The sequence below is a fragment of the Ceratosolen solmsi genome, unplaced genomic scaffold, assembly GCF_000503995.2.
Source record: "Ceratosolen solmsi marchali unplaced genomic scaffold, CerSol_1.0 scaffold35, whole genome shotgun sequence".
Lineage (NCBI taxonomy): Eukaryota > Metazoa > Arthropoda > Insecta > Hymenoptera > Agaonidae > Ceratosolen > Ceratosolen solmsi.
In genome coordinates this window covers 182,673-196,783 of record NW_011948423.1, presented here as the reverse complement: position 1 = coordinate 196,783, position 14,111 = coordinate 182,673, and the positions used below count along the sequence as shown (strand labels likewise).

At 28.3% G+C, this 14,111-nt stretch overlaps 1 protein-coding gene across 1 annotated transcript in view; it reads left to right on the top strand.

Moving 5' to 3' along the window:
- LOC105362078 (uncharacterized) overlaps window positions 1-14,111 on the top strand; it is a 30,665-nt gene that overhangs the window by 6,255 nt on the left and 10,299 nt on the right. The window contains exons 2-3 of the mRNA XM_011499408.1: window positions 3,231-3,333; window positions 11,580-11,671. Coding sequence (XP_011497710.1) covers window positions 3,231-3,333; window positions 11,580-11,671 — 195 coding nt within the window. The remainder of the gene's footprint in view (window positions 1-3,230; window positions 3,334-11,579; window positions 11,672-14,111) is intronic.

The following is a 14,111-nucleotide window of genomic DNA, read 5'->3' as shown; positions in this document are numbered from 1 at the left end:
TTCTCTCTCTCTTTCTCTCTCTCTCTCTCTCTCTCTCTCTCTCTCTCTCTTCCTATTTCTCTCTCGTTTGCCGTCTTCTCCCTCCTCCAACGCAGAGAAATTCGACGATCAGTTTGCAGCAGTAGTGGGCAACCGAGTCGGCAGACGTTGACCACTAAACGCGAGAGTAGTTAAGTCGCGTAGCTGCCCGCGTGTATATTTTTTAAAATCTTTCGTCTCGCGTGGCGGCTTCTATTGTTTTCGTTTTGGTATTTTGATGTATTGATTTTTGGCTTGTTTTCTTCAATTTCTTCATCCGTGGTTTTTATATATTCGTGACCTGGTTGATTATCGTGGAGTTAAGGTATGTCAGATTTTATTTTTATCTCGGTTTTTACGTAATAGCTCCACTTTCTTCTACTTCTCTTCTTTCTTTTCATATTATATTCTTTTTTCACGTTTTCACCGCGAATTTTTCTTTTCATTCAGGTAGAGAGAATATCATAAAATGGCTTACGTAAATATGCGTGTTCACTTTGTTTGAGATTGCTTCATTATAATTTCAATTCATCTCTTGTTTTTGTTATCAACTTCTTTTTCGCGATTTAACAGTATTCATTCTGTATCCTCATTTTTCATGATATATATTTCTTTAGTCGACTCTCATGATCAGTATTGTTATGTGTTTATCAGGTGACGTCTACAAAATCTCAATAATTTATAATAAATAATCGGTATTGCGAATACTCGGGGCATCAGATAGATTTTTACTAATAGTGAGATCAATTTTTTTATCTTTGTCTTTAAGAATAATTTTATGCGTTTATTATTATTATTATTATTAATACGGAGAAATCAAATTTTACGATTTTATTTATTAATTATCTTTCAAACATATCAACGTAAAATTGTGCCAAACTGGAATTTAATTTCTCGTACAATTTTATATTCCGAATAGAAACTTTTATAGAAATTAGTATATTAACTCTTAAGTCAGCGAAAGGGATTCACAATTACAATTTCTCGTATTATCTTTTATAATAAAACCATTCAGAGTAATATTAAATGTCGTAAAAGCTAACGTTCAACTCGAGAGAAAGAAAACCCCTCCAAGTATCGCAAGAAAAGGACAGTCCGTGTAAACGTAACTAAAGTGATGTAAATGGTTTTCAAATTTAGGCGGGAATTGACCCAATTTTCCGTAAAGCTAAATATTTTCATATTTTCATGTGTTAGTTCCTGTTGTGTAGCCACGACGGTATGCCTTTATACCATTGCGCTTCTTTCATACTGACAATAATTGCGCGGCGGTAATAAACCGCCGAGTGGTGATAAGAAGAAAGAGGCAATCAAATGAAAGTTCGGAGTGAAGCACGAAAGTGAAGACAGTGAAATCGGATATTGTGATGATTCTGCAAAGTTTGCGAGAAACTTTAAATAATTTAATATAATAGGCTTCGATTACTAATTTTCGATGAAAATGTTTATTTCATCGTGGGTTGCGACCTGTAATGGAAAAATATGTCTTTATCCTTTTAAATAACCTTTGCTGTATAAATAATTCAGTTTTTTATTTTTGTCGACATTGATTTTTATAAAAAAAACATGTATACGGTCGAGTCGTTCGAGAACAGAAATTATTGTTCCTATAAAAATAAAGTATATATTTTTGTACAAGAAAATAAATGGCCATAAATTAAATTTTTTTGATTATGAATTTGTTCGAATATCGCTTCTCATCAAAATATCGAATAGATGGTAGAACATTAATTTTATTTATTATAAGATAAATGTATAATACATTTTTGCTTTGAGGGAAACTAGATATAAGTTAACTATAAGTAAACTAAATACTTATGCGTTTTTATTTTGTTGTAATAGAACCATTGATTAGGAAAAAGTGAATCTTAAAATGAATATATTATTTTTAAATATAAGAGAGGATTATATAAAATCAACTAGATAGCGATGTCCGATGTTTTTGTTAGGAGATATTTTTTTTCCGGTGTCTTTTCTTTTTTTTTTTATAAATAAGTGTTCAACTTCTATAATAGTATAAGTTTCATATTTGAGAAGAATGTATTATCAATACTGGGAAAAATATCCTTTTGTCGCAATCGCTCTTTATTGGATGTACATACACGCCTTCATTTGAATTTACGAGTGTTTTGCGATTTCGTCACATGGACTGTATCCATGGATTGTATCACACGTACACCCCGTCAGAAATAATTTTCAGCGACTAATTAATCTGGATGGACGATATATTGGTTTTGCGGATGGAGCGCGGCATAAATGTCGTCTGATGTTGGTGAATTGCGATTTAGAATTTTGTTTGTGCGTGTTAATGATAATTGTCGGTTGTGCTATTTATCAGCCGAGTCATTGGCTTTGGAAATATTGAAGTCTAATGACGAGGATAAATATTTGAACTTTGTGCTGCTGTATTTCATTTCCTACATTATGTGGGAAAGGATAATTTTTAGCGTTGATCGATCATTGAGGGTATACGTACTATACAATACAATATGTCGCTTTCTTCCAACGATATTAAAACATTGGCGACTCTTTAGTTGTCGATTATCAATTTTACATGAAATTCATGTATTTTTTGTAGCTTATCGTTATAAGAAAACCGATGTTATTACGAATGTATAACAATTTTGTTCTTCTTTCAAATGTCGTTGCTTTCTTAATCATCGCATGAATAAATTAGCGATTATGAATATTGAATGAATATCGGAGATTCATTTGCAACATCATTCTATCATAGTACAAATTTATCTCTTAATACATTTACTTTTATGATACCTTTTTACTTTATATACTTTTCTTATACATCTCTTTTCGTCTTTTAATTTTCAATGATATTCGACTACTCTTTTTAACCGTAGTTACGAAGCTGAAAAACTATAATCCAGAGTATTTGTTAATACAGATTGCCACAATAAACAGTTTTTCGATTAAAAAATATGTGATTTTCGTATGATTGTTATTTTTATAATTAAATGAATTAAATACCAATACTTATTACTTACAAAAACTTAGGTAGTTTGGTTCTTTTTTCTCTAGAGCTTTATATAATAAAATAGTGATAGGGTGTAACACGAGTGTAGAAGTTATAATGATTTTTAGTGCACGTTCAATTTTTGTCACATTATATGCATATTCTTATTTAATTACAATTGCTATTGTGTATTAGAGGCATTTAGCGTACGAGTTATTTATCGATCTGTATAATTTTTTTACAGGCTGAATATATGGAAGACGAAAACAATGTGGCCGCAATGGTCAAATTGTATATTTACGATCTCACAAACGGCATAGCCTCACTGATGCCTGATATGCTGTTAGGTAAGTTTTAGGTGTTAATTTACCTTAAATTCAGAGGAGTAAGCACGAACATTTAAATTGGCAAGCAACCTTTTAAATATCGATTAAAAAAATTTGTATACTGTTTAGAGTTTTATTTTAGATTTAATTGCTTTTTTTAAGTAAGTACAAAACATATCGGTAACAAGCACCAAGCATATCGTTTGTCAATTACAATTAGAAGCAGAATATTTCCTGTTGACTGTTGAGTTTTTCATCTTTTTAAAAGATCGAAGATATTACAAAAATCGATTATTACTCATTAAATGACAAATCATTGATTGTTAAAGTTGAATAAACCTGTTTCCTTTTATACTGTATTACTCATACGATAGATTGCTTGAATGTTATGAAATTATACAGAATATGAAAATATATTATCTTTTAAGTTTTAGCTAAGACTTTAATTTAATATTGCAATGTTTTAATATAATCGACATACTGATTTCCGATAATCCACTTAATTTTATTGGTTTTTAACATAACACATGTTTTTAAAATATGTTTTAACGTAAGTCGCATTGAAATCAAGTAGTATTAAATAATTTTTTGCGTATTTCATTACGTATCAAATGTTTTAAAAATAATCATTAAACATTCTTCGCATTTAAGAACAATATATTGTAGGATTCTATTTTTCTTTTTTTTTAATTAAATAAACAGTAATGCATTATCACTCGTTAATTTACTTAATTGTTTCTCTCTCTCTCTCTCTCTCTCTCTCTCTCTCTCTCTCTCTCTCTCTCTCTCTCTCTCTGTGTGTTTGGAGACTGCTGTCATACATTGGTATTGATATACAATTATATTAATAAAAGAAAGAGATTTAACACAAAGTGGATAATATATATAAATATACAAAATGAGAGAAGGTAAGAGACAGAGAGTGACATAAGTGCTTAGCCAAAATATCAGAGAGTCTTCGATCCTCCGATTTTGCACGTGTTTCGCAGATTTTCTTTAGATCTGTGCCAGCAATGTATGTTAATTTTAGAGTGTAGACTTTGTCGTCATACGGTATTAAATTGAAGCTGTTGCCGTACCAACGTAGTTAAAATTCTAGAGGATGATGACCACATTATAGTTTTTTTTTTAAATGTAATTATTGTGCTCTCTTCATTATGTTTCATTAAATCTTTATTAGACTTTCGCACTTTTTCCAGTACATTAATGAAAGACTTTGAAGAAATTGGCTTAAAAATTTAATGGTATTTTATTTTAAAGAACAATTTAATTCCTGCAAGATTGTTAATTATATTTACGCAATAGCGTAAAGCTATATATATATATATATATATATATGTAGGCACATACATTTATTAAGCAACAATTAATTATTCAAAATTATTCTTATAGAGTAGTATATAATATTTCTCTATATTTAAGTGATATGTGAATTTATTCTTGAAGATCTAACTATTTATTCGGGATAACTTCACGTATTGTCGTCTATAGAATATTATAACTGAAGTCAGAATAATATTATTCATGGATAAGTCGATAATTCTTTTTCGCAAATCCATCTCTTTTGCACAAGTATTTTGTAAATGCAAGAACATCAAATTTTTACTACGTATCAATACTTGGAAATCCAACTGAAATCTTATGAAATGAATCAAGTTCTATAAGTTTCCATGTTGCATTTAGCTTACCTTCCAAGGTAATATTGAATAGAGTGAGATGTTATTTTTACTATTTTTACTCACCCAACATATAGCTTCCATTGTAAGCTAGTTTTGTTTTCGTGTGCAAATTATCACTTTCGCTATCTATAAACGTGAATATTGTGCAAATGATACACGCGTTTGGTATTTTACGAACCACGCCATTCTATATTTCTCTGAATTGAGTAAGAATCCGCTTATTACTCTTTGCAATTTAATTTAATGCACAAATGAATTAAATATTTTATTGTTATTATAAAATTGAACTCCTCAAATAGAAATATATAATATTCATATCGATACGTAAAATCATATTTGCTGCTAATTTGTAAATTACAATTTCTAATTAAAAATTTAATTAATTAAATGTCATAGGAATAAATCTTTTTATTTGTATATATTTGGTATTACGTTTGTACAAATACATATTTTTATTCTAAATAAAGCTTTTTAAAAAGTGACGTATTGCAATAAAGAACAAATATTGAAGATTTTACATTATTGCTTTCAATCTTTAACCCAAACAAAGTTTACAAACAAATAGGTAAAATTTGATTTAAGCGCAGTTCAAATTGAAAATTAATATGAAAATTTTTTTTAAAATTTCTAATTAAATTATCCTTGAGAATCTTTTATTAATATACTGTGTAAATTTTATATCATTATATGTTTTCATTAGATGTTTTTTATACGATCATATATGTACATTAATAAATGTGAGTCAATATAGTTCATATAATTAGTATATAATATTTATTTTTAACGTTGTTTACTACTGCACGTTTTAATTTTGATTTATTTATTCGTGCATGTCTATTTGTTAATCGTGCTTATGTTAATAGAAAATTGGTTCCGTTTATAGTAAATATTTCAATTACATGTATGATAACTTATTGTAAAAGATTTTATTACTCATCAGCTAATTTAGCTATAAATTAGCGAATGATAAAGCATGATTTTCATTTAATATGTTGAAGAATTTTAATTAATTATAATATTGAAATTACTTTGAAATTATGTTTATGTGAAGTCTTGGTTTATATAATTATTTATTTGAAATAACATTTTAACGATTATATATATATATATATATATATATATATATATATATATGTCATTACAATATTCGTATTGTAAAAGATCCTAGGATTAATTTGAATTTTTAAATTAGATTATCAATTTATATTCTAAATTATCTTTTTATATATTAATAGTAAATTTTTATCATGGCACATTAGAGCAATTTTTAAAAATATTTCCTATAATATTATTTCTCTTATGTTTTTATCAATCATCAAGGCTAATTTTTTATGTAAAATATTTACATGCAATCTTAATTCGCATGTCTCATAAAATAAATGTATTTAATTACATTTAAAATGAGCAATTGCTTTTTTTTGTCTAGTTTTTGTTATTTTGCTTATTCTAATAATACCGAGTGCAATTCGCAGTGCTTCTATTTTTAATCTTTATTATATATGTATTATGAAACATTAAAATAAATATGATCTACGTTTCTTATATTGTTCTTCCTTAAGTTTGGTTAAAACAGTGTGTAATGCAGTTGCGATTATTTATATATAAGCATAAAAAATCGGTTAAAAAATGTTATCAATATGTACAATTTATAATTATATCAATCTCATACATAGTTTGATATATTTTCTTTTATTGATTGTTTACATTAGCGTCGCAAAACACTGTGCCAATGCTGTAAAGATGCGTAGCCTTTCCTCTCTTTCTTCACATGTCATGTTTCTGTTTTCGCTAATGCGAACACTTCTTATTCTAAACGATGCACATATTATTTGAGAAAATATCTGTATCATTGTTACAAATAAGTTTTGTTTCTATTAATTTTAGTATTCTAGCTTTAATCGTTAATGGATATAACATATAGTTTTATCTATTTTTTTTTAAACTTATATTAAATTGTAATAATTTTGATTACGATTTGTATGATCCAGTTAATTTAATATTAATGACATAATCTGATATAAAGAAAATGTCATGAATCTGTCAAGAATTTTAGAACTTAGTCAATAAGTATAGGCAATGATCAATAGCAGATTAATTGTACCTATGGACAATAATACATGTATATTTTATGGGTCTATAAAAATATTAAATAATATCTAAACTATTTTTAATTTAAATTGCCATGTGTATCGAAAAAATCGTCATACTGAATTACCTTAACTCATTATACGCTACGCGAGTTCCATAAAAAGTAATTTTTCAACTCCAATGTAATTTAATGAATATGAGTTTTAACCCTTTTCAAATTATTTCCTACATTGTTTTTCTTATGAATTTTCACTTATTCATACATTAAATGCAGTATCAGAGATATTGAAAATAACATTAAATACAAAATTAGAAAACACATAATTTCTTATAGCTATCGTAATTATGAAACTATTTTTATTTTGTGAGTACTATATGGACATTCATAAGCAGATATTGATTTCAAGATTGAAATAACAATCTAAATAATTTACATTTTAATACAATTGTTTATTTAAAAAAATTTAAGTCATACTAACGATTTATCTATTCAAACATTTGAAAAATGATAAATTAATAAAGAACGCTATTAAGTTAAAAGTCATACGTGCATTTTTTATTTGTTATTCTAGATCTAAGCATTAATTATAGCATAAGTTATTACAAATTATTAATTTAAAGCTTAGACTGTTTATAACATTCTGCTTTATTCGTTATATAGAAGTAAATTTGTATTTCTTTTTTTTTATAAAACTTCTACTTCCCAGTATTGGTGAGCCCTTTTTTTACTAGGTAAACTCATAATATCAGATAATAAAGATCTTCACTTAATTTTATTTATTAATTCGAGGATATCTATATTATATCAATATTAAATATCATACAATTATTAGTTTCAAATAAATATTTCATTATTTTAGGCAACGTACAACTGCATATCGTTGTCGATAAAATGCGTCTAGTTCATCTTTCATCGAAGCGATGCAGTAGTGTAAATGTAGTCCGATAAACTACTTTTTTCTCACTTTATATTTGAAATTTTACATTTTAAATGAAAAAATTATAAATTAACTTATTGCTAAGCCCCAATGATGTCGTCCTTGCTTGTATTGTCACTCTAATGACTGGTCCCGTTAATAGTTGGGACTACCAAGGTAATGTAATTAGTCTGCAACCATATGCTTACAAACGTGCCTAATGGTCAGTTTGACCGTTGTACAAAGGTTCGTATATAGGATTTGAAATTGCCCTGAAACAGATGTTGCTACATGTTTTCTTGTATTATATGATTGACCATGCGATTTCAATAGGAAATTCCTTGATGTCCTCTTGATAATATTAATTTTTAACACATGTGATAGCGATATGTATATGTATTTCTAATAGGCGGTACGTTTAGTAGAATTTTTAAAGAAAATATCGGGAATATCAATCGCTTAAGTTTTCTACCTATTATTTTTCTAGATGTAATAATCCCTCTTCTTTTGGTAGCTGTGCTCGGAAATTTTACACTGTCCATGAAAATTGCGTCGGGGAGCGTATCCGTGCTTGTCACATACAATTTTCAAATAATTTTTTAACTATAGACTTTCATACTTTATATAATGCAAGTGAAGTTATTACTTGGCATATTCTCAGCTTATATAATAATTAACAATAATAATACTTTTAAAATATTTGAAATTAAATTAATATGGATTTTTACGATATAAATTCTCATGGATATTCTTTTATTTACTAAAATATTAGTATATTCTTCAATAAAAGTTTATAATTCAAAGCTTTTCTTTTGGAATATTAAGTTTATTTATGAGAATGCACGTCTCATCTTAATACATTAAAAAAATCTGATATGTTATTTTCTTTGTTTTTATGTGCTTTCGAAAATAAATTGAAAAACTAATATTTTTGTAATAAATTTGGATAATATGGAAAACACGAAGTATTTTATTTTTCTTATAATAATGTTTTTAAACGAAATTTTCATGTGATTTCGAAAACGATCTGAAATTCTATACTTGAATATTTATAAATTTGAAAATATTCTTACGTTGAAGTTGGTCTTATTGTGCTTCATTAGAAGAAATTAAACATGACTATTGTTATTAATTAAACTTTTTTAATTCTATTAATGTACCTATTTACTACCTTATTTAATAAGTACAAATGTGTTCAAAAGTGATGCTTATCGAATAAAGTGCATTTTTATCTTCATTTTTGCTATGATTAAAAATTACATTGTTGTCATAATTTTTGTACATCTATTTTGTATTTTGCTGAGTTTTTATACAATTAATACAAGTTATCGCGTATAATTTCTATTATTTTCTAGAAAAAGTTGAGCAGAAAGTATAAATTTTTCGTATTTATTTTCATATCTTTTTGAAATAAAGAACTTTTAACGTAGTTTGTCTTTTATTCATAATTTCTTTTTACCTCAGTAATTTATGTAGTAATACATAACGCAAGATATTAATCATTCATAGACTTTATAAGATAATATTAGGATAAACTTTTATAATGATTAGCGCAAGAATAACGTAACAAAGAGCAGTGGAACAAAATACCGCTGGTTATAGCCTTTCAGCAGTATTAAGTAACTCAAGTTATTGTCAAGTTGATAGATCATTATTACTCTTAACAAAATACATTTTTCGAATTCTATGGTTCTTGTCATGGAAAATGTTTTTCTTCGAGTCATACTAATTAGATTTAAATATTTAGATTTATAAATAAACGTAAATTTTCTAATAATAGAAAATAGTAGCGGAGGTTGGAATAACATTTCATAATGTTTTTATGGATAAAAATACATTATAATATGGCATAAATTAAAAATTATGATTTCCAGAATTATAACTGTTAACTTAAAGTATATAGAATATTATTTTAAATTTCTATTAACTCCTGGGATAGTCCTACTAGCTTAGTCCCACAGTACATAACGATGATGCTTATTGAGATAATTCGAACGAATCCTGCGATTAATTTAACGAGTCATCGTGGCCATCGTGCTTTCCATTTTATTGAACCGATCGTCGAATATAGATGGCTCCAAACTCCTAATTAATAACGAGTCGAATTGGAAATTACAATTTCTCCTGACTTTGGCGTCTTGTCGGCGCTTATCCACTTCTACTCGGTTGATGCCATGGTTAAATATATACGCGTGTCCACGTATGGTAGTGTATCACAATCGGTGTAGTTATTTCTCGTGGTTTCTCGGCCGGCTCCACCTGGGCAGAGCGACCGATAAAAAGTCCATACGGATGCCTTTGCTATTTCCGCGATGGTCCAACTGGGTCATCCCCGAGGACCGAACGAAAGCTCATTAAACCGTGGATCGGGAGCATTCCGTTTCACGCTAACTGCTCTGCTTCGACCGCCATAATATTCAGCGCCCGAGCTTTCAGCACGCCGACATTAGTCGTCTTCGTTCATTAAGAGCTTCGCCAGCATCCGTTCCCCGGCCCCTCCGCCACTATCCGTCATTATCTCACGGGTGAACGTTCCAATCGCCACTGACCGTGAATATACTCGCGCTGTCGTGACAGCTCTTGCGATTGCTTGACTGAAAATTTAAGTAGAGGTGAGATTCAAAAGTTGTATGATTTGAGCCATCAGTCTGATCACAGGGAGTATTAAACTGGCGCGGTAGACACACGCTTTTGTTTATTAAATTAGTCGGAACTGGCGCCGAATGACACATGGCTCTTATGAATGAAAGCCTATTACAAATACGGAAACACACGCCTACACACGTACACGCTCACACTATTGTATAATAATAATAACAATAACAAAAACAATAACAATAACAACAACAACAATAATAATAAAATACTCAATTTACGACAATAATTCAGTTTTCACATAAGCAAATAGCATTGTGATAAAATATTTTATTTAAGAACTACAAGACATTTAGCTATTGAATTTTCCAAAATTGTATATTTTTCAAATAATTAAAACATTTTTTGCTGTTTTTAAATGTTAAAAATAAATAAAAAGTAAATTGAAAATGTTCCGTCAATTATTATTTGACAATAATGTACGATTGAAGCATATTCCGTAAAAAGTATTTATAAATCTTACGAATTGATAAGACTTTTATGCATTTTTTTTTTTTTTTTTTTTCATTAAAGTTTCTATACACATCTCGTATTATATAATAATATAGATATAATATTTAGTTATATCATAGTTACTTTATACTGTAACCTTTTATTAAATCTTAAAATTATTATATAAAATGCAAATAAAGCTATTTACAATGGTTATATATCCAACATGGTTTTATAAAGATATACAATTCTATTATGCGTTAATAAAATTGAAGGTAGTAAAAATTATGTGACTCTTAGTATTTTGTAAGCTTAAGATATTATAATTTACATTTATAAATATATTTAACAATTTACTAGTAAAATTTGGGAAAAACAATCAACGTTCTACGATGAATTTCATCTATTATATTATTCATTAGTCATTTTTAAAAATAAGTCCTAATGAATTAAAATTTCCAAATAAGTGACAGTCCATTTTACTTGACAATTTCAGGTCGACACCTGGATGGAATATGGCACACAGCAGTGGTCGTCCATCGTCGTGAATATTTTTTTGGTCCACTTGGAATACAAAGCGCTATTCCGGTAAGTTCGCCATTTACCTTTCACGAGCAAAAGAACGTTTAAAAATTAGTAAAAAAATAATATTAATAGCTGAATAAAATGTATATAATGGAATATGATGTAGAACAAATAAATTGTGAATGATTAAACTTTCGATAGAATTAGATTTAGATTCCATATGAGCTAGAGAAAAATTTGATTCTTGTAATTGACAAATTATTTTTTATTTATGCTTCTATCACTTATGCTAATTAATTAATTTGGATCTATAGATAACTGTTACTCTGTTTTACAGTTTGATAGATTTATTTACATTCAATTTACGGACGTAGGAAAACTGATGTTAGGTCAATTTTCGAAAACTCATCAAAAGTTTCATACTATGAAAATTATAATTTAAATTATTATTATGTAAAAATTGTATTTGCATGTTTTTACATTTGTGATAAATTTTGTTGTAAAGTAAATGGTTGTTGGCGTTAAATTGTATAAATTTGTATAATCCAATTATGGACTTTCAAGGAAGATAAAAAATAAATATAATTAATATGATATTTCGTGTAATGAATTTCTAATGAATTTATAAATTATTATTAAGTGCAGTTTTTATATTACTATTTTAAAAAGTTGTACCAAGTTTCTTATAAATATCATTATATCAAAAGACAATATTAGACAAAATATATTATAATAATGTTTATTTTTTTTATCACGTCGTAGTTAAGAATTTTAATACATTTTGTTAATTTAATTACAATGGGCTAATGCGTATACATTTTAACGAATAACCAATTAAATTAATTTATAAAAGTAAATTAAATTAAATAAAAGTAAATTAAATTAAATAAAAGTAAATTAAATTTTCTTAAAAGCTCATGTAATTAAAATTTTCGAGAAAAAAATCGCTCAAATATTACTTTAGCAATGTATATTTAAAATTTTTCTTATAAATAATGTTATCAATTAATGAAATATTATGAGATAATTGGAAATTCCGATTAAAGAGTCTGTTTTGGGTAAAAATTTTTTATAGAAGCAAAATTATAATTTACATGATCGATCATTGATAAAATATTTTGAATTTAAACGTTAAAAATGTAATTAAACAATTTAACAAAATGATAGGAGGGAAGAATACTCAATCAAATAAATTTTGGAAAAAAAAAATTCAAGTACATTTTTGGTTTAAAATAAAAAATTATAACAAAACTAGCACGGATTAAGAAATCATGGATTAAGAAATCACATAATCAATTAAAACACAGATAGAATTATGGTTTGAGATCATGAGTAAAACTTGTAACGCTCAATGCTAATCTTTATCTATTGGAAATAGCTAAACAGATTTTAAAAAATTAACCCTTGCACGAGTTGGAGCCGGTCGGTAGGTATCGAACCTCACTATCGAATGATATTGCTTCCTTATCCTCATGAACTCCCCAGGAACAAACCGATCTCCCTCCTCAGTTGCTGAGAGCCACATGATACTTTAGTACGTGTGTGTTGGATACACCTAAATTTGGTCAGGGAAATCTCTAAAAATAACCCCTGCTCAACATTCCTCCGATCCCTCGTGTTCCTCCTCTTCTTTACTGAACTTCTTCCTCTCGTGGAAAGAGAGATTCGCCGTTGACGAGAACGACACACTGGGAAAAAGCGAGAAAGCCACGCGAGCGGTAAGTCCGCACCTGTACTCTTGTATTCCCTCCTCTGCATTCCATTTTCAAACTTACTCATTCTCTCTCTCTCGCTCTCTCTATCCTCTTTTTGTTTCGTTGTGATGCAGTTTCGAGAGCAAAATCACCACCACCACCACATGGCGCATATAAACGTCGCGTAATTACGGAACATACGGGATTCCACCGTCATGTTTTGGGTGCATGTGTTGCATAAGAATATTAATGTACGTATGATTGTGTACGTGTGCGAACAGTGAGCTAGTGCCGGTATAACGTGGAGTATAGTGCGGGTATTCGCGCGAGCGCATGCGCTCGCGCGCGGCGATAGCTTTTCAATGTTGTTTTTACCAGATGGTCGAGACAACGAGCTTTTGTTGCTCCTTTGATTGTGATCAGTGTCACTGGGCATCCCACTCAGATTTGTTACTTTCTTTCGTTCGAAGATTTAAGCGATTGTTTATCCCTTTTTTGTTTTCCCATTTTCGAGTGACGACAATCTGGAATTTAAAGAATCAGAAAGTTAGTACTGTAAGTAGGTAGACGGAAATTGAGTTACGTGATATTTTGTTAGATATTAATTGAAATATTATCCACTGAAATTATTGTAAATTTAATTAAGTGATGAGAAAATAAACGTATTAGCATTGATTTCGAGTGCTTTAAAAAGTACGATCGATTAAACGACATTATAAATTATAATGTTTGTTTTTAAAGATGCTTGATCTCGCAAAATCCTAAAGAAAATATTACGTAATTGGTAAGATAAGGAAAGGGTTTGATTT